Source organism: Rhinopithecus bieti, unplaced genomic scaffold, assembly GCF_001698545.2.
Source record: "Rhinopithecus bieti isolate Rb0 unplaced genomic scaffold, ASM169854v2 scaffold_13029, whole genome shotgun sequence".
Lineage (NCBI taxonomy): Eukaryota > Metazoa > Chordata > Mammalia > Primates > Cercopithecidae > Rhinopithecus > Rhinopithecus bieti.
The window spans coordinates 3,041,668-3,065,605 of record NW_016807982.1 but is presented as its reverse complement, the minus strand read 5'-3'; the positions used below and the strand labels follow the sequence as shown (position 1 = coordinate 3,065,605).

Sequence of the window (23,938 nt, the reverse complement as noted above, 5' to 3'; positions counted from 1 at the left end):
TAGATGAGGTATTAAAAGCACGATCCATAAAATAACAAACTGATAAAAGGGACTTCCTCAAAATCAAAATCTGCTACTCATCATTAAGAAAATAAAAAAGGAAGCAACAAAATAGGACCAAACTCTGATTTGATAAAGAAATTATGTCCACAGTAAAGAACACTGGCCGGGCGCGGTGGCTCAAGCCTGTAATCCCAGCACTTTGGGAGGCCGAGACGGGTGGATCACGAGGTCAGGAGATCGAGACCATCCAGGCTAACACCGTGAAACCCCGTCTCTACTAAAAAATACATGGTGGTGGGCGCCTGTAGTCCCAGCTACTCGGGAGGCTGAGGCAGGAGAATGGCGTAAACCTCGGAGGCGGAGCTTGCAGTGAGCTGAGATCCGGCCACTGCACTCCAGCCTGGGCGACAGAGCGAGACTCCGTCTCAAAAAAAAAAAAAAAAAAAAAAAAAAACACTTACAACTCAGCAAGATGACAACCAACCCAATAAAAAAAATGAGAAAAAAAAGTGCAAAAACTGTGAATAAACACTTTACCAAAGAAGACACATGAATGGCAAATACATATATTGAAAGATTCTCAACACCATTAATCATTAGGGAAAAACAAATTAAAACCATAATGAGGTACCACTATACATTGACTAGAATGGCTAAAATTTAAAATCAACAATACCAAGTGTTAGCAAAGTCATGGAGCAGATGGAACTCTCTCATACATTGCTGGTGGGACTGCAAAATGGTACATCTCCTTTGGAAAACAGTCTGGCAGCTTTCTTATAAAGTTAAAAATACACACAGCATAAAACCTAGCAATCTCATTCCTAGATCTTTTTCCTCAAGAGAAATGAAAACATATGTTCACACAAAGATTGATACTAAGATGTTCATAACATTTTGAGTAAGTTTTATTCAAAATAGCCCCAATCTGGAAACAACCCAAATTTTTATCACCTGTTAAACAGCTGAACAAATTGTAGTTTGTCCATATAATGAAATACTACTCAGAAAAAAAAAGGAATCAACTACCGGGACATGAAATAACATGGATGAATCTCAAAAACATTATGCTAAGTAAAAGAACTTAAACACAGAAGACTACATATTATAGGATTCCATTCACGTGAAATTTCAGAAAAGGTAAAGCAGTGGCATTGTGCATCAATCTGTACAGCAGATCGGTGGTTGTTAGCAGCCAGAGGGGCTGACTGCAAAATGTCATAGTGGAACTGCTTGCTAAGTGGAATTGTTCATGATTGTGGTGGTAATTTTAAAAATAAAGCTATTATTCTTTCAACTTTGTATAGGAAAGCCCTGTCAATGTGAAAACAGCCATGTGAACTTCACCATTTTACTATACTACAAAAACAGTGAACTACTCAGTATTTTTTATTTTTATTTTTTGAGACGGACTCTCGCTCTGTCACCCAGGCTGAAGTGTAGTGGCCCAATCTTGGCTCACTGCAAGCTCCACCTCCCGGGTTCAGGCCATTCTCCTGTCTCAGCCTCCTGAGTAGCTGGGACTACAGGCACCAGCCACCACGCCTGGCTAATTTTTTGTATTTTTAGTAGAGACGGAATTTCACCATGTTAGCCAGGATGGTCTCGATCTCCTGACCTTGTGATCTGCCCGACTTGGCCTCCCAAAGTACTCAGTATTATAACATGTAAAAAGAGCTAAATTTAGAGGCTATTCAAAAAGATAAACGCACACAAAAGAATTATAAAAGCTTTTAAAGTAAACAAAGCAATACAAAAGAAAACCCTTAACTACAGAAACAAAAAAAAAGTTCCTACTGAAAGAAATGTAAATAAAATACATGGTTCTTGAATTCAAAAACCAAAAGTATAAAATTACCAGGCTGCAAAATAACATATGGAACTACCTGACCCTGGCTGCTACAGAGTTTTGAAAGCAGCAGGAACTAAATAATGCTTGTAGAATGAAGGAAAGAAAAGTCTAGAAAAGTTAAGCTGCAGCTTACTCTTCGTCTGGGTTGGGGGAAGCCATCTCTGTGTCGTCGTCTCGTTCGGGAACGTGCCTGGATTCCCTGTCCTTTATTAAGTGGGTCAAAGGATTCTATAATAATCAGCAGAAAGCACAACGTGAGGTAAATAACTCACAAATTTAAATAAAGACTTAGACTAGGAAAGAAATACCAGGTAATCATCACTATCATTAGTTTGTTTATGATAAAATAAGAATTCCACTTAGAGACTTAAACCAAGGATATAGTGCATAAATGAAAACTTCATTAGCAATTAAGAAAACCTCTTACATGGCTACTATGGGAAAGGTTAAAAAAAATTTTAACCAAATTAAGGTACAAATTAATACCTACAAAGCCAGGGTCTATTTGTGCTCTAGATTATGACCTCTTAACACATTACACTGTTATTATCAATAACAATTGGCACTGCTTAATAGTGTCAATTCAGAGTTGTACCAATCTTCTAAAATAAAAAGTTTTCAATGGACAGGTTACTGTACACAAACCTGATGGAAAATCTGCTTCCAGGTCCTGTTCAGTTTCCCCTTTTGAGAACTGCTTCAATTCTGAATCAGCCTCTTGCACAGCATTTGACTTTAAGGCATAGTGATTCAGCTCTTCCTCCCAGCTATGTGGAGTAGATACTGCCTCTGATTCAAGATCACCACTGTATGTACTTCCTTGGTCTGAAATATATAGATAACAAACAAGCCCTCAAAATAAAATAATAGCCTCATCTTGACATGCTCGGAAAACTTCCTGAACCCCTAAATACCAAAAAATTAGATATGGTTGATGGACAATTATACAATCAAGAATGAAGTAACTTGTTCATCAGTCTCAAAGAACTGGATTCATATTTTTGGTAGGCACTTGAAAGCCTTATCTCAATTAATTTTTAAAACAAACATTTGAGGTGGCTTTTATTATTCCCACTACAAATTAATACACTTCATAGACATCTGATACCCCCCTTACAAATAGTTAAAATTACAAATATGAAATCCAAGTGTACTAATATTTTATAGGTTTCTATTACTAACAGAGGGTAGTATTTCTAAAAATCAAACCATATTTTCAACTACAAACCTTTTTCAAATATCTTGGTGTCTAGAAAGAGTTCCTGTTCAGAAGTTTGAGACTCTAAAGAAAAAGAAAAGCACATAAATAATTTATATGTATAGACAACAAATTATATCTCAAATGAAATGACTGCACTATATACATCAATCATACTACAGAGTTCTAAGTAAACAGATTTCATATGCAGAAAGAATAATTCATTAACAAAATTAGACATTAGGGATAAATGCAGTTAAACAGATTACCACTGTTAATGGGGATTCTGGTTAGTATCATGTGCTTTGGAGTCAAATGTATCTGGATTCAAGTTCTGGTTCCGCCACTTCGGGACTGCACAACCAAGGCAAGTCTAACATCCTACTTTCCACATCAGAAATTTGAGGTACATAGTACCCCCTCCCCACCCCATAAGGTTGTCGTGAAGACTGAATGGGTCAAGGCACACGATGCACTGAGCACAATGCCTAGAGTATGGCAAGCACACAAAATGTTAACTATTGTTTTTATCATGATTCCACACTAGTAGTATGAGATCTATCAGTTATTTTGAGCCAAATGGTTTTCCATCCTAAGGTTCTATTTACCCTCTACCAGCATGCTGGTTATTATCTAACAGGAATTCTTATGTGGGGACCATGGCTTCAATTAGAGAGATAATATTGGCAAATAATCATGAAATCTTGATTTCTAAGTTATTTTTCTGGAATTATGACTAAAAACTATTGAATACCAATACTTGGTTTTCTTTCATAAAAACAGTAAGAGCTTTCAGAAGCAATAAAAAGTGTAATCAACCCCACAGGCTTGGTATTCACAGACAATAAAGGTTTTAGAAACACCCTGACTGTCTTAAAGTTGCTTGAGTCACCTGAAAATGTATAAAACGTGTTTTTTCTTTCTTTGCTTTTAAAGATTATACCAACCTCCCTGAGACAGAGTCTTCTCCTTCTCTTCATCTTCTGCAATCATTTCTGCCATCTCAAGGAGATCAGCTTCAAATGGATGTGTGGGAAGCTTTTCCTTAATGTCTTCAATACTCTCTGTAACTTTATCTTCACTATCCATTGAAGATGGAATAAGCATAGGGACGGGCATCTGAAAGACCAAGGATAGACTGAAGGCTTTCTTAGGCAACAGGTTTGTAGTCAAAACCTGATTTGTGAGATGATTTAGGTATTAAAATAGTAACAAATTTAAAATATATTCATTGCTAATGATTAAAATAGTCCTGCTAGTTTGCTTTTATAAGACTAGAGCCATTTAAATAAAATTTCGATAAGTGCTTTGGACACTCAACCAATTATGTCTCTGAATTCTCTGAAAGAATAATTCTATAACACACTTGCATTTTGTTTTTGTTGTTTTTGCTTGTATTTCTCACAATTTTCTCATAACTGTTTCCTTTAAGGACTCAGTACCTGGGAAAATACATTTGTAATTTAAAATATATTTTCTTTAATCAAAATGAGAATTATGTAAATCACAGTATTCTTTTCACCCTTGCTAGAATCCAGGATTTCAACATACACCATTTCTGATCTTTTTCTATTTGAGTGGTCTCATTGTGCATGTAACTGTTTTAAAAAGCTACATCATAACCTTTTCTGAGAAGGGTGGGTACAAATAAAAGCAGTCATTTATATAATCCATGTTAAGTAATAATGGTAATATGATAACAGCCAATCAGAAGCAGATATATTTTACCAACAAATGAAAACTTTCTTCACAGAATTATACAATTTTAATTGAGGAAAATGCATGCTAAATTAGCTTTAATCTCTAAATGATTACTCACTGGAACTGGAATTCCAAATGGGACTGGAGCATATTGAGTATAAAGATGAAGAGGTATGGGAACAAACACTGGTACGGGAACTGGCACCACAATAATCTGAGGCTGACTTGGAGTGTCTTCTAACAATAACAACAACAAAATCACAAAAAGCAAACAAGGTTAGAAATATTTTAATAAGATTTCAAAATAAAAAAGCTTATGGAGGTTTATAGTTCAAAATAAGAGTGACCTGCGACACTATAGGAGTTCTTACAAAGGAGAAATAACTAAAGTAGCCACAAAAAAAAAAATCTTGAGTACAGCACTGACAAAAAGTGGGTAACAAATATCAGTGATGTGAGGAGCAAATGAATGCAGGATATAATTTAGATGGATAAATCGAAAGGACTGAAACAGGGATCCTAGAATATAGGCATGGAAAACCGCTTGCTAAAGAGGAGGCTGAATAGGGAGGGGCCATTTCACTCATGCTATAATGCACACATTTCAAAATCATTTGTAGTAGATAGTGGGGAGATACTGAAGATTTTTTTTAACACAGAGTAGTGACAAAAATGACATCAAAAAGATTAATTTGGCAACAATTCCAGCACTGAATAAAAATATATCAACGGTTAAAATAGGAGTCAATTATAGTATGTAGAGCTAAGATGACGGGAGACTACTCTAGGTTATGATACCTCCAAAAAAGAATAAATATATATAGCAGATGTTCTAAGTATTAAAAGGATGAAACAGAACTTGGAAAAAAAGTTGGAGAAAGTAGCAAGACAGAGGATTTATTCCATTATTTACCCAGATGGTCCCCAACTTAACGATGATTCGATACTGGATTTTCAATTTTCAATTTTTTGATGGTGCAAAACAAGTATATACCATACTTCTGTATAGCACTGAATAAAGTACATGGTATTCAAAACTTTATTATAAAATAAGCTTTGTGTTAAATGATTTTGCCCAACTGTAGGCTAATGTAAGAGTTCTCGGCATGTTTAAAATAGTCTAGGCCTAGTTACGATGTTCTGGAGGTTGGGCATATTAAACGCATTTTTGACTGATGATTTTTTTTAACATATGATGGGTACAACATTATAAGTCAAGGAACATATAGAATCCTTTCTATGTGTCAGAGAATATGGTAGATAAGTGTAAAATCATTAATCTAGGAGAAAGGTAATGCTAGGGACAGAAAGAGAAAAGCTAACAATTTGACTACAGTTAGAAGTGGGAAAATAATATGGCACAAATTTTTTTTTTTTTTTTTTAACAGATGGGGGTCCCACCATGTTGCCCAGGCTGATCTTGAACTCCTGGGCTCAAGTGATCCTCTCGCCTCAGCTGTCCAAAGTGCTGGGAGTATAGGCATGAGGCACCACACTTGGCCAATAAACTTTACATAATACAGCGGACATTAAAAAATTGTTACTTAATTTAGAAACATCTGATAACCAAACTACATAATACTAAATAAACTGCTATTGATTAAAAAAAAAAAAAAGAACTAAATCATTTATAGCCTTGCTATTTTGGTGTGTTCCACGGACCAGAAGCACTGAACTCTACCTGGGAGCTTATATGAAATGCAAAATCTCAGGCCTCACTGAATAAGAATCTACTTATAAAATTCCTGGATAATTCATGTGCATACTAATCTTTGAGAAGCAATGGCTGACAGGATGGCCCTGCGGCTCTAGAAATCAAGAATCTCTTTCTAGTATAAAAATTCTGGGACTTTAAAAAAATGTTTAGTAGAGGCCGGGCACGGTGGCTCATGTCTGTAATCCCAGCACTTTGGGAGGCCGAGGCGGGCAGATCACCAGGTCAGCAGATCGAGACCATCCTGGCTAACACAGTGAAACCCCGTCTCTATTAAAAATACAAAAAGATTAGCTGGGCGTGGTGGCGGGCGCCTGTAGTCCCAGCTACTCAGGAGGCTGAGGCAGGAAAATGGCATGAACCTGAGAGGCGGAGCTTGCAGTGAGCTGAGATCGTGCCACTGCACTCCGCAGCCTGGGCGACAGAGCCAGACCCCATCTCAAAAAAAAAATTTTTAGTAGAGATGGTCTCGCTACGTTGCCTGTGCTAGTCTTCAACTCTTGGGTTCAAGTGATCCTCCCGCCTCAGCCTCCCAAACTGCTGGGATTATAGGTGTGAGCCACCACAATAGGCCAAAATTCCAGGACTTTTTGATGGTAGCACAAGGAGCTACAAAGATCTATTCCTTAGTGAAACAAGCAAAGAGGGTGAAAACTATTTAAAAACAGACATTTAAATTCTTGGGAAATTGTCCTAAAGGCATATACCAAATGAAGAAACATTTATTCAAGAAAATCTGTTTAAAATTTGGTAAGAACAGTGAGAGTCTGACATTTCAGCCATCACAGGTTTTATCACGCCAGTTCAACTCAGCTCAGCTTGACAGAAACTCCACTCTGGGTAGCTGTGGCCAATAAAAATGGCCTTCCCTCCCCTCAGCTTCCACTGTATCTCATCAAGAAGGGTAGGCCACAAGCATTTCTCATCCCCGCCAACTGAAAGCTGAAGAGGCTAAATTTCTGGTGAGTACGGGCAAGAGGTCAGGGGCTTCCCTTCACCCAGTTTCCATCCAGTGGATGGAGGCTCTACCCTAGGAAAAGCAGGCCAAGAACACTGGGATCCTGATCACCCTCACCCCAGCTCACTTGTAGGACAGAAGTTTCCTGCCAGAAGAGGCAAGCCAAGAAGGCCAGAGACTACCACCCTGCCCAGCATCCACAGAGGTGGCTCAGAGATTCTGCCTGGGTTGGTGGGGTGGGGGACAATTCATTAAAAACAAACAAACAAACAAACAGCTCTGAAGTTCTCTCAAAAGGAACTGACTTCATTTGAAACAGTGTGGAGTAGCCAAAAGAGACTATGGAGTAGTTCAAACCTGAGGTCACACTGGAAAACAACAGCACCTCCTAGAAGCCTGTCCATATAATTCCAAACCTTAAGCTCATTCTATAATATAACATTGTCATTAATAAGAGAATTAAATGACTTGCTCATAGTATGGTATCACTGATTAACTTCCTTCTCTTTGACTCAACTTGTTAAGCCTCAGATGAGGAAAATACCTAACTCACAGGGATGCTGTGAGAACTAAACTGGGCAATGTATACAAACAACCAAACACATCACCTAGGAAATAGCAGGTATGCAATGTAAGTAAATCCTACATTTCTTTCCCTTAAAAAATTAATAAACAAAGAAAGACCAAGGAACATACCTGTCTGGCATTCTTTGTTTTGGGTATGTGGTTTGCAAGAGGTGGCTTTAGTCTGTGTGATGGGTTTGCATAATAAAGCTTTGTTCTTCAAAAGCCTTGGAGGTTGGGAAGGTGGCAGTTTCAGGGCATCTGTTTGAGTACTTGCCTAGTAAAACAAAAACAAATTAGAAACCAAAAACATTTTTTAAAATATCGTTGTAATTACAAGAAATATTATAATTTTAAAACAAATGCCATATTGGAATTACATGGAGGACATAGCAAGTAAATATTCAACCAAATGTATGAGAAATACAATACTCCTAAAACATTAATAGTAATCAAGGAATGTTTTAATAACTATATATTACTCTGCATGTCTCTAATCACAATTTCTATTTACTAAGAAAAATGCTATTTCTATTGTAACACACTGTTGATCAATAACAATGTTGGCTAAGTTTAAAATGAGAATTCTTACTTCCTAATTAAGACACAGGGGACTTAGATTCAAGATAACTTGGATAACTAGAAATAATAGAATCACTTATGATCATTTAAGTAACTTGAATAAAGACAATGTGAAAGTTATCCCAGAAACCTGGAGAAACACTTGAGAAATGCCACTGTTCCAGTCTTAAGCTTTTCTCATTATTTATTTTCTTCTTTTAAGAGACAAAGCAGAAAATATTAATGGGTTAAAAAAAGTTTTTTTTTTTTTTTTTTTACAGTATAATCTGTACTGGGTTGGGGGGAGGATAAGCTACATTTTATAAATATTTTATTTATAATCTGAGTACATCACAAAACATCCAAAAGTCTTTCATGCCTAAATCCTGTACAATGTACTTCAATTTTGTGTAATTAAAAAAAAACTTTCAGTAACTACATAGCCAGCATTCAAACATATTAAAGTACATAAAAGATCTATTTAAATAGCCAGAAAATCCTATTCCTGAACAAAGATTAAATGAGCTAATGAAATCTATTTCATATAATAAATAAAGGTGGGCAAATTAGCTCACACATATTTATATTGTACAAAAATGAAAAATACAGTGACAATACCAATAAAAGTAATAAAACTTACATCACCAATGATTTTCGCTGTTACTGTTGGAACTGCACCTTGATATAAATTAAAACATAAATTTAGGATCTTTACAATTGTTTTAACATTAGCATTAAAAGTTGATTATCAGTACATAAACACAAACCCTCATATGAAGAACATGTGTTAATTTAATTCAACGGAAGAAACTAGCAATTCTAAGGTATGAGATATGAAATTTGTGCAGCGAGCTACCATTCCTATAATGAACGTGTCAAATGTATGAAAATAATCCCTGATGAAAGGAAGTTAGAGGACCACTGCATTCAACCTAAATAGGCTAGATAAATGCTTTCCAATCAAGCCTACCTTGTAAGACACTGTTAGAATTCACTGTGGGCTGAGCAGCAGGGGCACTTGCCAATGATACTACATTGGCTATAACTGGAGTCGAATCTTTTCTCAGAGATGGGGGTCCTGCTGAAGCAGCTTGAACCATGGAAATACTTGCTGATTAAAATAAACAAAAATAAGGAAACCTCATGTGATTTATATATACTTACACAGAAACTATTGCAAGGAAGTTAAACAATGTTTTCAGGTTTGAGTAATTTCTGTTGGAGCAAAGTCACTGTAGGATTAACTGGGTTTTGGTTTTCTCTTTTTTTTTTTTTGGAGACAGAGTCTTGCTCTGCCACCCAGGCTGGAGTGCAGTGGCGTGATCTCAGCTCACTGTGACCTCTGCCTCCCGGGTTCAAGCAATTCTCCTGCCTCAGCCTCCCAAGCAGCTGGGACTACAGGTGTGTACCACCACGCACAGCTAATTTTTTGTATTTTAGTAGAGATAGAGTTTTCACCATGTTGGCCAGGATGGTCTCGAACTCCTGACCTTGTGATCCGCCTGCCTCAGCCTCCCAAAGTGCTGTGATTACAGACGTGAGCCACCGTGCCCTGGTTTTCTATTTTTTAATTAGTAAAACTTGAAAGTTTTCTATTTACTTTATCTTTACATGAAAATGCAACGAATAGTCTAACTTAAAAACCAACAATGCAAATCCCCAAACACACAATACCAATGAAGATCACAGGTTAGGTTTAATGGACAATTAAGCCTAATGTTTTTCTTAAATCTTGCCTTTATATAGAAAGAATTTTTTTTTAAGTTTTGGAGTAGGCTCTTATAGATTTTGCTTTTATTTGTAAGGAGACTATACTTAAATACTTAAAATTCTTCTCACTTTCAGGATGATACTAGTGTTGTTTGTTTTTAAATAATAAATTTTCTGAGATAAAATGGCCTAACTATGCACACAGTGTGTAGTCCTGATAAGTTAAGTAACTCCTGATACAATAAGTAAGCAACAAAGAGGAAGGGGCACCAGGTCAGGGAGAACAATGAGTAATTACTCTGAGAGACTGCCTCCTACAGGTAGCCCCAGGAGCACGGCTTCATTCTGTAAGTAGCCCCCTACAGCAGGACCTTGTAAAACCTCCCTCAAGCCCCTGCCTCTTTGCAGACTTCCCCTTCTCTGCTGTGCTGCTCACTGAAACCTTGCAACATATTTTCACACTTTCTCTAATAAATCTGCCTTTACCTATGACTGTCTTGGTAAATTCCTTTACAGCCCCGTGACACTGGCCCCAACTAGTCACACCCATGACATGACATAGAGTTTTATTTTATTTTAATTTTTTAGAGGCAGGGTCTCACTCTATCATCCAGCTGGGATTGCAGTGTTGTGGTCACAGCTCACTGCACCCTTGAACTCCTGGCCTCAAGCCGTCCTCCCACCTCAGCATTCCAAAGGCGGTGGGACTACAGGCATGAACCATCACACCTGGCCTGCATATGATATATTTAAAAGGTCATGTGATTTCGACTTTATGTCTTTTGTTATAAGTAGTCTCAAAGGATTTTTTAAGGAAGCCAGTTATACTCAATTACAAACCATTAACTGTTATCCTTTCCCATAAACTTCAGTTCTTACAGAGTTTATTTGATTCAATATTCTCAAAGAAACCTATTTAATAAAAAACTCATTTTACTTAGCTTTAATCTAAGGTGTTCAACAAAAAAAAACTAAATGTTAATGATACTGAATACAAGGAAACTGAGGTTTCATGAAATTAATGACAACTGTTTACACAGTTCCTGATCTGTAAAAGAACAGTAGTTTCTAGTATTGACCAAAGACTCCATTCAGTACTTAAGGTTAATTTTACCTGCATTATTTTGTGAAGGCGGGTCACATACACTTTGCTGATTACAGAACATCAAGATACAAAGCAGGTTACAGAAATGTTTCATTTCCCCGCGCCATTTCAAGGACTCACTGAGTTTACCCTGTCGCTTACAAGCATCACATTTGGCCATCTAAAAAAAAAGAAGGTAGTCAAGGAGTAAGAAACAAATTATCTGCCGTCTGACAGGACAAAAATAGGACACACATAACAAGTGAGGAAATTAACTTAGAATTTAGATCATAAAATTAAAGTTTGCCTTTATCAATTATTTTATACCTTTTGTTTCTTTGAGATGGAGTCTCGCGGCTGGAGTGCAGTGGCGCGATCTCTGCTCACTGCAAGCTCCGCCTCCCAGGTTCACGCCATTCTCCTGCCTCAGCCTCCCCAGTAGCTGGGACTACAGGCGCCCGCCACCACGCCCAGCTAATTTTGTGTGTTTTAGTACAGACAGGGTTTCACCATGTTAGCCAGGATGGTCTCAATCTCCTGACCTCGTGATCTGCCCACCTCGGCCTCCCAAAGTGCTGGGATTACAGGCGTGAGCCACCGCGCCCGGCTAATTTTATACTAATTTTTTAAAAAAAACATGTAACGTACAGATTTCACACTACAGCAATTAAAAAACAAAGTGAAATAAAAATAAGGTCTATCTTCCTCAGACTTCAGAAGACAAATTCACTTTATTTAAATAATAAATGAATAAAACTATAAGTTTAAATGTTTTAATGTCTTAAGACTGATATGTCTCCTACAGGAAATTAAAAACAAAAGAAATAAAACTTCAATAACATTAAAGTCTTTCTAAATCTTATATTAATTGCTAGAAGGCATAAAACATTTAATACTTTAAAGTTTTAAATAATTAAATTGTCCTTTATACGACATGAAATTTAAAAAGGGAATAATTTATGCCCTAGCTTGAAAAACACAGGAATGTGAATTCTATTTACCTGATAGAACAAAACTGTATATTTGGACATGCATTCTTCACAACAGAACTCTTCCACTTTCCCTCCTAAATTATTCTGTACCAATTTGGGAGATGTCTGTAAACAATAACTGCACATTTTACAGTGATTTCCCCAGCGTTTTGCCAAGTCATGTTTATAAAGCAATTTGCAACCTAAAAATCAGGAAAGATAAAATTAAATTAGGTAGAAATATTAGTTTTCTGCATCTTTAAATGGTCTAGGACAGGCCGGGTGCAGTGGCTCACACCTGTAATCCCAACACTTTGGGAGGCTGGCGGGAGGATTGCTTGAGCCCAGCAGTTTGAGACCAGCCTGGGCAACATGGCAAGACCCCATCTCAAATAAAACAAAACAACAAAAAAAGAAAATAAGTGGCCTAGGACAAAATGTTCACACTTGGGTCCTGACCAGTTCACAGATCAAGAGATCAACGTAGAGTATCTATACTAGTTTTGTTTTGTTTTGTTTTGTTTTGTTTTAAATTATATAAGACAGGATAGGACAGAAGAGAAAGCATTAAACTGCATTGGTTTTATTTCATGAAACTTTTGGGGCCAGGCGTAGTGACTCCCACCTGTAATCCCAGCACTCTGGGAGGCCAAGGTGGGTGGATCACCTGAGGTCAGGAGTTCCAGATCAGCCTGGCCAACATGGTGAAGCCCCGTCTCCACTAAAAATACAAAAATCATCCAGGTGTGGTGGTGGGTGCCTGTAATCCCAGCTACTCAGGAGGCTGAGGCAAGAGAATCGCTTGAACCCAGGAGGCAGAGGTTGCAGTGAGCCAAGATCGCTCCATGGCATTCCAGCCTGGGTGACAGAGCAAGACTCTGTCTCAAAAAACGAAATTTTTATTTAGGTATGTGAAAATATACTGGGTCACAGTGTAAATGTATTTCTTCTTTTGTGTTATCAAAAGGGTTGAAAGCCCTTGCTCTAGAAGGCTAACTTAATACTGCTTTAGAGTAAAATAAAACATTATAAACATACAGAATAGTTATTTAAATAAGGAAAACAATCTTCCACATGTTAATTTGCATATTCAAACCATTTATATTCAGAAAAATAATGGCTGTTTAAAACAATAAAAGTATAAACTTAGAATATTACCATAATTTAAGGCATTCCATTTAGAAATAAGTACAAGAACTAGAAGATCTTTGAGGTCCCCATGAACCTAATAATGGGGAACCTAAGGATGTTAAATGTTCTTCACATCACATTCTTCTGCATTATACTTTGCAAATCTTTCACTTCATTTTAACATCTACATAATATAAGAAAACTGATCAAGAAAGAATGAACTAAGTGTAAATGAATCGGAAAGGCATTTACGTTATACATAAATAATAAAACAGATTAACCCTAGAGTGAAAGCTTAAATCATCAACTGCTTTTAAAACAACCAACATGCTCAGTAGGTAAGATAATCTTGTCTTTACCTTCACTACAGAATGACTTGTCAGCACCTGAGAACCGAACAGTCTCCTTTACAATTTTCTCAATTTTACAATATTCACACATTGCCATTACATTATTTACTTTCTTATATTCATCAGAACAATTCTTGCCACAGAACTGAAACATTTTGCCCTGCAAAGAAATAATCATTAAGTACTAATTAAACATTTGGTTTGTCTTATGGAACTCCGCATCTCCCTTACTTTCAAAACAAATGGTGTAATTTTGGGAGATGCAAAGTTAAAAATAATTTTACAAATAGACCCATGTATACTCAAAATCTTATGAACATGCTATACTTTACCTTATAGTCAAGAAGTTCTGGTTTTGTGGCAAAAAGACGGTTACAGTGTTGACATTTGAGTTTCACAACACTTCGTGCAAACCCAACATGCTGGGACTGGGCAGCAAGACGCTGAAGACCAGCTGCAGCAGAGCTACTGATGGAGGTGGGAGAAACAGCAGACGTGCTACCTCCTCCAGCTGACACTGTGGAACCTGTGGGGATGCTTACAATTACTTGGCCCTGAGACAAGGGCACTACTGAAGAATTCATTCCAGTTGGTTTGTTGAATAAATTCTGGAAAAACAAAACAACGAAAAGGATCAATTTAATCTTTGTTAAAACAAAGAAGTATCGCGTGCCTACATATGCCAAGCACAGTTCTAGGCATGTAAGGTACATGTTAACAGGCAACGTTCCTGCCTCTGAGCAGCTTATAACGGAATGGGGGGAGTCTCATTTATGACGAAAAAATAAAATAATTTAACTAATAATCTTCCTTAAAAATAATATCCTCCCAATAGATAATATGGGTGATAAAAATACCATTCAATTTTATAGAAGGCAGTTAAATGAAACTCCAAATACAGAATGAACTACAAATCCAAGTTTAATAGGAATGACATAGAAACTTACACAATCCAGGCCCTAGCAAACACCTAATAAATGTGCATTACTATAGTAGGTGATAGGTTTGAATTTGTGTACCTGACCAAATCTCATGTCCAATCGTAATCCCCAATGCTGGGGGAGGAGCCTGGCAGGAAGCGACTGGATCATAGGGGTGGATTTCTCCCCTGCTGTTCTGTTGATAGTGAGTTCTCAGGAAATCCGGTTGTTTAAAAGTGTAGCACCTCCCCCCTTCTCTCTTTCCACTTGATCTCATCATGTAAGATGTGCCTGCTTCCCCTTCGCCTTCCGCCATAATTGAAAGTTTCCTGGCCGGGCGCAGGGGCTCACGCCTGTAATCCCAGCACTTTGGGAGGCCAAGGCGGGTGGATCACGAGATCAGCAGATCGAGACCATCCTGGCTAACACGGTGAAACCCCGTCTCTACTAAAAATAAAAAAAAAATAGCCGGGTGTGGTGGCGGGCACCTGTAGTCCCAGCTACTCGGGAGGCTGAGGGAGGAGAATGGTGTGAACCCGGGAAGCGGAGCTTGCAGTGAGTCGAGATCGCGCCACTGCGCTCCAGCCTGGGCGACAGAGCGAGACTCCGTCTCAAAAAAAAAAAAAAAAAGAAAGTTTCCTGAGGCCTCTCCAGTCATGCTACCTGTACAGCCTGTGGAACTGTGAGCCAATTAAACCTCTTTCTTTATAAATTACCCAGTCTAGGGTATTTCTTTAGAGCAGTGCAAGAACAGACTCATGCAGTAGGTGACTCACTGACTGAAGAAGAGGAAGGTTCCTGAAGCCATACCTGGAAAGCTACCACACAGCTGTAGCTGCAGAAGTTGCGTATACTTCCATCTGACATGGCTAGGTGATACTGAGGAATTGCTGAGGTTTTACAACTGTTACACTGAACTTGTACACCTTAGCAAATCAAAAAAAAAAAAAAAAAAAAAAACAATGAGTAATATGTACAAATGTACACAAAGGTATGAGAAATTAAATAATATACAATAAAAGAAAATTCAAGGGCCAGGGTAAGTTGTACGAACTGAAACTAAATCACGTCACATATAGGCAAAAACTAACCTAATACTGAAAATGTTTCTTTCCAATTTAAATTAGGCAAAGTCTACCCTGAACCTACCAAATAAATGAAACTTCAAAGAAATCAGGTGTGGATAAAGAAATATATTAAAGAAGCCATATGAAATTATTTTGGTAAGGGGGAAATGCATAAATAGGCATGCAAGTAAATAAATAAGCAATCAAGGTAACCGGTGATATTTTATAACAAATATCTGAAATATGTTAAATTTGCCTTAAAATCAACCAAAAAATACACCTTAAAACAAAGCAATAACCATAATTTTCAACTAGTACATTTCATAGTTTATGAAACCAATATTACCTGCAGAAGTAACCATTTTAACTCTGTAAGCAGATAAGCAATTAACAGAACAGAAAAGCTCTGTCTTCCCCAAGCTATTGGTATTTTCAATCATTTCTGCTGAGGATCTCAATGATTTGCAAAGCGCACATGGTGTAATTTTGGCTGATTTCTATTAAGAGAATAAAACAACATTCATTTTTACTTAATTCCTAGTAAAAGCGTAATTCTTTGAAATGTTTATACTCAATACTTTTGAAATACTTGAAATCAGTGATTTTCAAACTTTTATGATGTAATCCTCAATAAGAAGTTTCATGGTACACACATACTTCTGAGATTTTGCATTTGTGTATTATGTATGTATGTAATAAAACTGAAAACAGTTTTACAGAGGAATAAATATGATAACATGTAACGCATGTTATTTTTTGATATTTTCCAATCTATTCTATTTCATTAAAAAAGTAAGGTGGCCGGGCGCAGTGGCTCACTCCTGTAATCCCAGCACTTTGGGAGGCCGAGGTGGGTGGATCGCCTGAGGTCAGGAGTTCAAGACCAGCCAGGCCAACATGGTGAAACCCCGTCTCTACAAAAATACACACAAAAAAATTATCTGGGAGTGGTGGCAGGTGCCTGTAATCCCAGCTATTCGGGAGGCTGAGGCAGGAGAATCACTTGAACGCGGGAGGCGGAGGTTACAGTGAGCTGAGATCGTGCCACTGCACTCCAGCCTGGGCGACAGAGCAAGATTCTGTCTCAAAAAAAAGAAAAAAAAAATGCTGCTTATAACCTAGTAATTAATTTCAGGGTCTATTAATAGGTCATAACCATAGTTTTAAAAACATTAAATAACAGGAAGTTCATGCTTTTATACTGTATCATCCTATAAATTGAAATAACCCCCCAAAGGTGCTTATAAATATGAATTTAAGGAAATTAGTAAACTTATTAGGCAACTTATTGGTAAACGGTCTACCACTAATAATTTTAAAAATACTCTGTAAGCGTAAAGTGACAGCAAACCTGGGATATCACAGGTGTCCAAATACAAACAACCAGAGTCCGTTATCTTAAGTCTTCACCGAATTAGGGATTCAGCAGCAAAGAATGCTAAGTATTATTAACATATCACACATTCAGGATAATTGATAAAGTATGTCCAGCATCAATTAGGAGATTTTAAGAGCAATCTTCCTTCTTAAAGAATCAATATGTGAAACTTGATATTAAAATAAATACACAGTAAAGTGAACATATGCCTGAATGCTGGAATGTCTTCTAAATCTCTAAACCCATTTCCCTCTCCTCCCTAATGAGGACTGTAAAAGCAAACCTCATTTGTAAGACCCAGGTCAAGAGTTACCTCTGTGAAGCTTTCACTGATAGTCTCATCTTTCCCTATCAAGTAGAGCTGACTGTGCTCCCTTTGTGGCCCACCGTACCCAGAATACTTCCATCATGGCGTCTCTGTTTACTCATCTATATGTCTGTCTTTCTCAGGAGACAGGCAGCCCCTCAAAACAGAAATTATATCTAATGTTTGTTGAATGAATTATATATAAGGAAGAAAGGAAAGTAGCAGAAATGACCATCTACAATGCCCCAGTTACATACTAGGCATTCTTTCATTCTTACTTTCTATAATCCTAAAAACATCCCAGTGACATAGGTGGTATTATAGTTATTTACAGATAGAAAAACTGGGACTCAGGGAGCTTAGCTGCTTTCCCCAAGGTAAAACTGTATTTGAACATAAGGTCTGGAATTAAATCTACATCTGCCTTACTTCTAAATTCCAGTTCTTTCTCTACCACAGCAGATATAATACATGAGAAATTTAATCGATTTTGGCTAAAATTAAAAGTTAAAGGATAAATTAATTTAAGTTTATGTTTTGCATTTCTCTATCTTTCTCCCATCTCTTGTGGAGCTATTGACTCAATCTTCAGCATGGGATGGAATCCACATAGGTAGACGTTTTAGTACCCCTATACCGGCAGTATCCAGGAAAGAACAGTCTTTTGGAAAAAGATAAAACAATGAGAGGGGGATATTTTTTCGTTTGAGAACAGAAAGGAAAATTTCCCAAATTTACTACAAAGCTTTAAAGTCCAAAATTACTACAAAGTTTTAAGGAATAATTAACCAGAAAGTTCCTAATCAACGTTATTAAATCACCATTTTGGAAATCTGTATAAAAATTCACTTATCTAAGGAAAAGACATGTTAGCAAATGCACTTACATAAAGAGACATTATAAAATTAAAATTAAAATACGTTACACCATAATATATACACACTACTATGGACCCACAAAATTAAAATTAAAACTATTATATATAGAATATATTATATAGGATTACTATTCTTTACGTTATCCATTTTAAATAATATTTGATTCAAAATTCACTAACAAATCGAATACACACAAAACTACATAAAAGACATTTGTTACACAGAGTTCATCCACTTCATCCCATGCACACCTCATCAATTCACAAATATATAATTCACATCTATTTTTTCCTATTTCATAAAGATAAGAAAAATCCTTTACTGTAACAATTAATGATATAATTTTGATTTTCTGGTTTTCAATTTTAATTCTGTGAATCAGATTTCAAGAATACATATGCAACTTGAACCTTTCCTTATCAAATAAGAAGTATATACACAAATCTCACATGCTGGAAAGAAAAAAAATGACAGGATTTGTTACCTATGAGAAACACACTATATTTCTTCGTGTTTGTTTGTTTTTTTAACTTTCAAAATATTGTTAAAGAATACAAATCACTTTTGAAATAAAAAATCCATATTGGCCAGGCCTGGTGGCTCACACCTGTAATCCCAGCACAGGGATTGGGAGGCTGAGGCGGGTAGATCACTTGAGGTCAGGAATTCGATACCAGCCTGGCCAATATAGTGAAACCTCATCTCTACTAAAATTACAAAAAAATTAGCCAGGCCTGGTGGTGGGCGCCTATAATCCTAGCTACTTGGGAGGCTGAGGCAGGAGAATTGCTTGAACCAGGGAGGCAGAGGTTGCAGTGAGCAGAGATCACACCACTGCACTCCAGGCTGGGAGACAGAGTGAGGCTCCATCTCCAAAAAAAAAAAAAAAGCCATACTCTAAAAACATGTATTGCAAATGCATAAACATGTACAAACAAATGCATGAACAAAACTGCTGCTTACAGAACTCTATATGAATATTTAATGCACATTTATTCAACAAATACTATTTATGTATAAAGAATACCATACCAGTTAAGCAAATAGTAAATTCTCTCTCTCTCTCTACACACACACACACACACACACACATCTTTTTTTTTTTGAGATGGAGTTTCGCTCTTGTTGCCCAGGCTGGAGTGCAACGGCGCGATCTTGGCTCACTGCAACCTCCACCTCCCGAGTTCAAGAGATTCTCCTGCCTCAGCCTCCCGAGTAGCTGGTATTACAGGGATGTGCCACCACACCTGGCTAATTTTTGTATTTTTAGTAGAGATGGGGTCTCTCCATGTTGGTCAGGCTGGTCTTGAACTCCCAACCCCGGGTGATCTGCCCGCCTCAGCCTCCCAAAGTGCTGGGATTACAGGTGTGAGCCACCAGGCCTGGCCAATATGGCTTTTTTATTTCAAAAGTGATTTGTATTCTTTAACAATATTTTGAAAGTTAAAAAAACTTTTTTAACGGCCGGCCAGTAAACCCAATATTGTAAAACAACATTTTCATAAATAATTTCGACTAAAAATACAGACTACCTGAAATGAGCAAAGACATCAAGAGTAAACATGGTCATGTACCTGCTTATATGCTGTGATACACGATGAACTACAAAACTTCTTAGACTGTCCCTCTATCTGAAGCATGTGGCATTGTCCTGACCCACTGTAACAGTAACCCCCACAGTTCTCACAACAGTTCATGGTGAGGTTGTTAGCAGAACGAAACTTAGAGAAGCAGGCATCACTGCAAAGTTTATGGACCACATTCTGGTAATTAACTTCATGTCGAATCTAGAAATTAAAAAACAGCAACACAAAAACAAGGAGCAGAGACCATCAAAAGCTGTTCTTTAAGCACGAACAATTAGACTCCTGCCCCAATCAAGGAAAATGGTAACTTACAACAGCATTCTTCTGACACATGCTGCATTTGGTTGAAATACTATTTGTATTTATAGTAACAATTGGTTTTTTTTTCAGTTCATATGTTGACAAACATGACTGACTGCAAAAATCTTTACTAGTGGTAGTATTTTCAAACTGGGCACTGATCACATCCTTTGGATTTAAAATGTCTCTAAAAATAAGAAAAAAAAAATAACATAAGCCATAGTGTAATTCATTTGTTTTCCTTTCTGTGAAATAACTAAATAAAACAGAGGCAATTATACTGTAAGGGAAATAACACTGAATTTAAGTTTAAAAACTTGAATTTTCTGGAGACCCACTTAAAAAATTTGCTTTGATCCTTAAATTTTTTCTATGACGGGAATACAAGCACCTACTTCATAGAACTGTTATGAGAATAGTAATGTTTCAAAAGACTAAAAGGAAAACATCAAATGATTAGCATTCATTATCTCTACAGGAGGGATTATAAGAGATTTTTATTTTCTTTCAGAATTAATCTAGATTTTCAAAATATTCTTTAAAAAATATCTCTATTACACTTGTCAAAATTAGTATCTTTTAAAAGTAAACTTATATTTTACACTACACAGTGCATATTCTAGCACAGCTATATAACATTACCATATCTAAATAATTTAATTTCTAAGCATTAGTAACAAAGGCAATGAAGATTAAAACCCTAATCATTAAGGTTCCTTATCACTCCAACCCTAATCCCACCAAACCACTCATTTTATAGTAGTTTACCAGATAGTTCAAGTGAAAACCATATTAAAAACCAATTTTTCAAACTGGTGAAATTTTCTAATCAATGTCTCTCTCCCATGAGTATACATCCACATAATAGTTAATAAACTGTTTTATACTCATGCTTGTATCTTAAAGAGATTACACTAATAGGGTACTTTTAAAGAAAAGATTACAGGCATACCTTGTTTTATTGTGCTTCACAGATACTGCACTTTTTAACAAATACAAGGCTTGCAGCAACCCTGCCTTACACAAGTCTATCAGTGCCATTTTTCAACAGCATTTGCCCACTTCATGTCTCTGCATTATATTTTGGTAATTCTCCCAGTATTTCAAATGTTTTTGTTATTATTATAATGTTTTTCTGTGATCAGTGAACACTGATGTTACTACTGTAATTGTTTTGGGGAGTAACCATGAACCATGGCAATGTAAGATAGCAAACTTAATTGAAAAATGTGTGTGTTCTGACTGCTCCATTGACCAGCCACTTCTGTATGTCCCCTACTCCTCAGGCCTCCCTATTCCCTGAGGCACAACAATATTGAAGGCAGGCCAATGAATAACCTCACAATGGCCTCTAAGTGTTCAACAAAAGGAATAGTCCCACATTTCTCACTATAAATCAAAAGCTAGAAATGATTGTGCTTAGTGAGGAAGGCATGTGGAAAGCTAGACCTCTTGTGCCAAACACTTAACCACATGGTAAATGCAAAGGAAAAGTTCTTGAAAGACTAAGAAGGTTACTCCAGTGAACGACATGAATGATAAGAAAGTGCTTGGCCGGGCGTGGTGGCTCACGCCTCTAATACCAACAATCTGGGAGGCCGAGGCGGGCACATCAACTGGGATCAGGAGTTGGAGACCAGCTCGGCCAATATGGCGAAACCACATCTCTACTAAAAAATGCAAAAATTAGGCAGGGCTCAGTGGCTCATACCTGTAATCCCAGCACTTTGGGAGGCCAAGGTGGGTGGGTCACGAGGCCAAGAGATCGAGACCATCCTGGCCAACACGGTGAAACCCCATCTCTATTAAACATACAAAAATTAACTAGGTGTGGTGGCGCGTGACTGTAGTCCCAACTACTCGGGAGGCTTAGGCAGGAGAATTGCTTGAACCCTGGAGGCGGAGGCTGCAGTGACCTGAGATTGCGCCACTGCACTCAAGCCTGGGTAACAGAGAGACACTCCGTCTCAAAACAGTAACAATGAAAAAAAGAAAGTGCAACAGTCTTACTGCTGATGTGGAGAAAAGTTACAGTGCTCTAGATAGATCAAACCAGCTACAACATTTCCTTAAGCCAAAGCCTAATCCAGAGCAAGGCCCTATGGCTCTCTTGAATTCTAGGAAGACTGAGGTAAAGAAGCTGCAGAAGTTTAGAGCTAGCAGAGGTTAGCTCATACGGTTTAACAAAAGAAGCTAGCTCTGGAACATCAAAATACAAGGTGAAACAGCAAGTGCTGATGGAGAAGCTGTAGCAAGTTATCAAGAATATCTAGCTAAGACAACCTATGATGGTGGCTACACTAAATAAGATTTTCAATGTAGAAGAAACAGTCTTCTATTGAAAAACGATGCCATCTAGGATTTTCATAGCCAGAGAGAAGTCAATGCCTGGCTTCAAAGGACAGGCTGACTCTCTTGTTAGGGGCTAACGTAGCTGGTGACTTCAAGTAGAAGCCAACGCTCATTTACCTTTCAAAAATCCTAGGACACTTAAAATATTCCTTTCAAAATATTACTGCTCATTGACAATACATCTAGCCACTGTGGAGTTCTGATGGAAATGTATAAGAGGTTAATGTTATTTTCATACCTGCTTACCCAATATCTATTCTGCAGCCCGTGGATCAAGGAGTAATTTCAATTTTTGCAACTCATTATTTAAGAAATACATTTCCTAAGGCTACAGCTGCCATAGATAGTGATTCCTATAATGGATCTGGCCAAAGAAAATGAAAAAGCTTCTGGAAAGGATTCACCATTCCAGATGACATTAAGAACATTCATGATTAATGAGAGGAAATCCAAATATCATCATTAATAGGAGCTTGGAAGTAGGTAACTTCAATCCTCACAGATGACTCTGAGGAGTTTGAGACTTCTGTGGAGGAAATAATTACAAATGTGGGAGAAACAGTAAGAGAACTAGAGTGCAGCCTGAAGATGCGACTGAATTGCTGCAATCTCATGATAAAACTTGAACAGATGAGGAGTTGCTTCCAATGGATCAGCAAGGAAAGTAATTTCTTGTCATGGAATTTACTCCTGGTGCAGATGCTGTGAACTTTGGTTAAACGACACCAAAGGATTTAAAGTATTACATAAACTTAGTTGATAAAGCAATGGTAGAGTCTGAGAATACTGATTCCAATTTGGAAAGTTCTTCTCTGGGTAAAATGCTATCAAACATTATTGCATGCCACAGAGAAATTTTTTGTGAAAGGAAGAGTCAACTGATGTGACAAACTTCATTGTTATCTTAAGAAATTGCCACAGCCACCAAAACCTTCAGCAACCATCACCCTGAATTAATCAGCAGCCATCAACATTGAAACAAGACTGTCCACTAGTATTAAGATTATGACTCACTGAAGGCTCACATGATTGTTAGCACTTGTTAGCAATACAGTCTTTTAATTTAAAATGTACATTGGTTTTAAAGACTTAATGCTATTGCACACTTAACAGACTACAGTATAAACACAACTTTGATATGAACTGGGAAGCCAAAAAATTAGTATCACTCACTTTATTGAGATAATTGCTTTATTGAGCTATTTGCTTTATTGAGGTGGTCTGGAACCAAACCCTGAAAATCTCTAAAGTTGGCTGTACAAATATCTCTGCTTCAGTAAAATAGTAGATATAATGGGAAATCATTAGGAACACCTAATATTGTACTATAATACATAACTCCATACCTTGCCA

At 37.2% G+C, this 23,938-nt stretch overlaps 1 protein-coding gene across 7 annotated transcripts in view; it reads right to left on the bottom strand.

Annotated features, from left to right (window-relative positions):
* Nucleotides 1–23,938, bottom strand: part of ZMYM4 (zinc finger MYM-type containing 4) — a 169,714-nt gene that overhangs the window by 20,683 nt on the left and 125,093 nt on the right. For all 7 annotated transcript variants that reach the window (XM_017884539.1, XM_017884540.1, XM_017884541.1 and 4 more), the window contains 16 exons: nucleotides 20,246–20,420; nucleotides 19,922–20,134; nucleotides 16,131–16,281; nucleotides 15,528–15,643; nucleotides 14,130–14,405; nucleotides 13,807–13,957; nucleotides 12,347–12,519; nucleotides 11,376–11,526; nucleotides 9,522–9,662; nucleotides 9,192–9,229; nucleotides 8,123–8,267; nucleotides 4,873–4,991; nucleotides 4,001–4,172; nucleotides 3,084–3,137; nucleotides 2,501–2,680; nucleotides 1,989–2,083 (listed from right to left, as the gene is read on the bottom strand). In XM_017884539.1, the coding sequence (XP_017740028.1) occupies nucleotides 1,989–2,083; nucleotides 2,501–2,680; nucleotides 3,084–3,137; nucleotides 4,001–4,172; nucleotides 4,873–4,991; nucleotides 8,123–8,267; nucleotides 9,192–9,229; nucleotides 9,522–9,662; nucleotides 11,376–11,526; nucleotides 12,347–12,519; nucleotides 13,807–13,957; nucleotides 14,130–14,405; nucleotides 15,528–15,643; nucleotides 16,131–16,281; nucleotides 19,922–20,134; nucleotides 20,246–20,420 (2,350 nt within the window). The remainder of the gene's footprint in view (nucleotides 1–1,988; nucleotides 2,084–2,500; nucleotides 2,681–3,083; nucleotides 3,138–4,000; nucleotides 4,173–4,872; nucleotides 4,992–8,122; nucleotides 8,268–9,191; nucleotides 9,230–9,521; nucleotides 9,663–11,375; nucleotides 11,527–12,346; nucleotides 12,520–13,806; nucleotides 13,958–14,129; nucleotides 14,406–15,527; nucleotides 15,644–16,130; nucleotides 16,282–19,921; nucleotides 20,135–20,245; nucleotides 20,421–23,938) is intronic.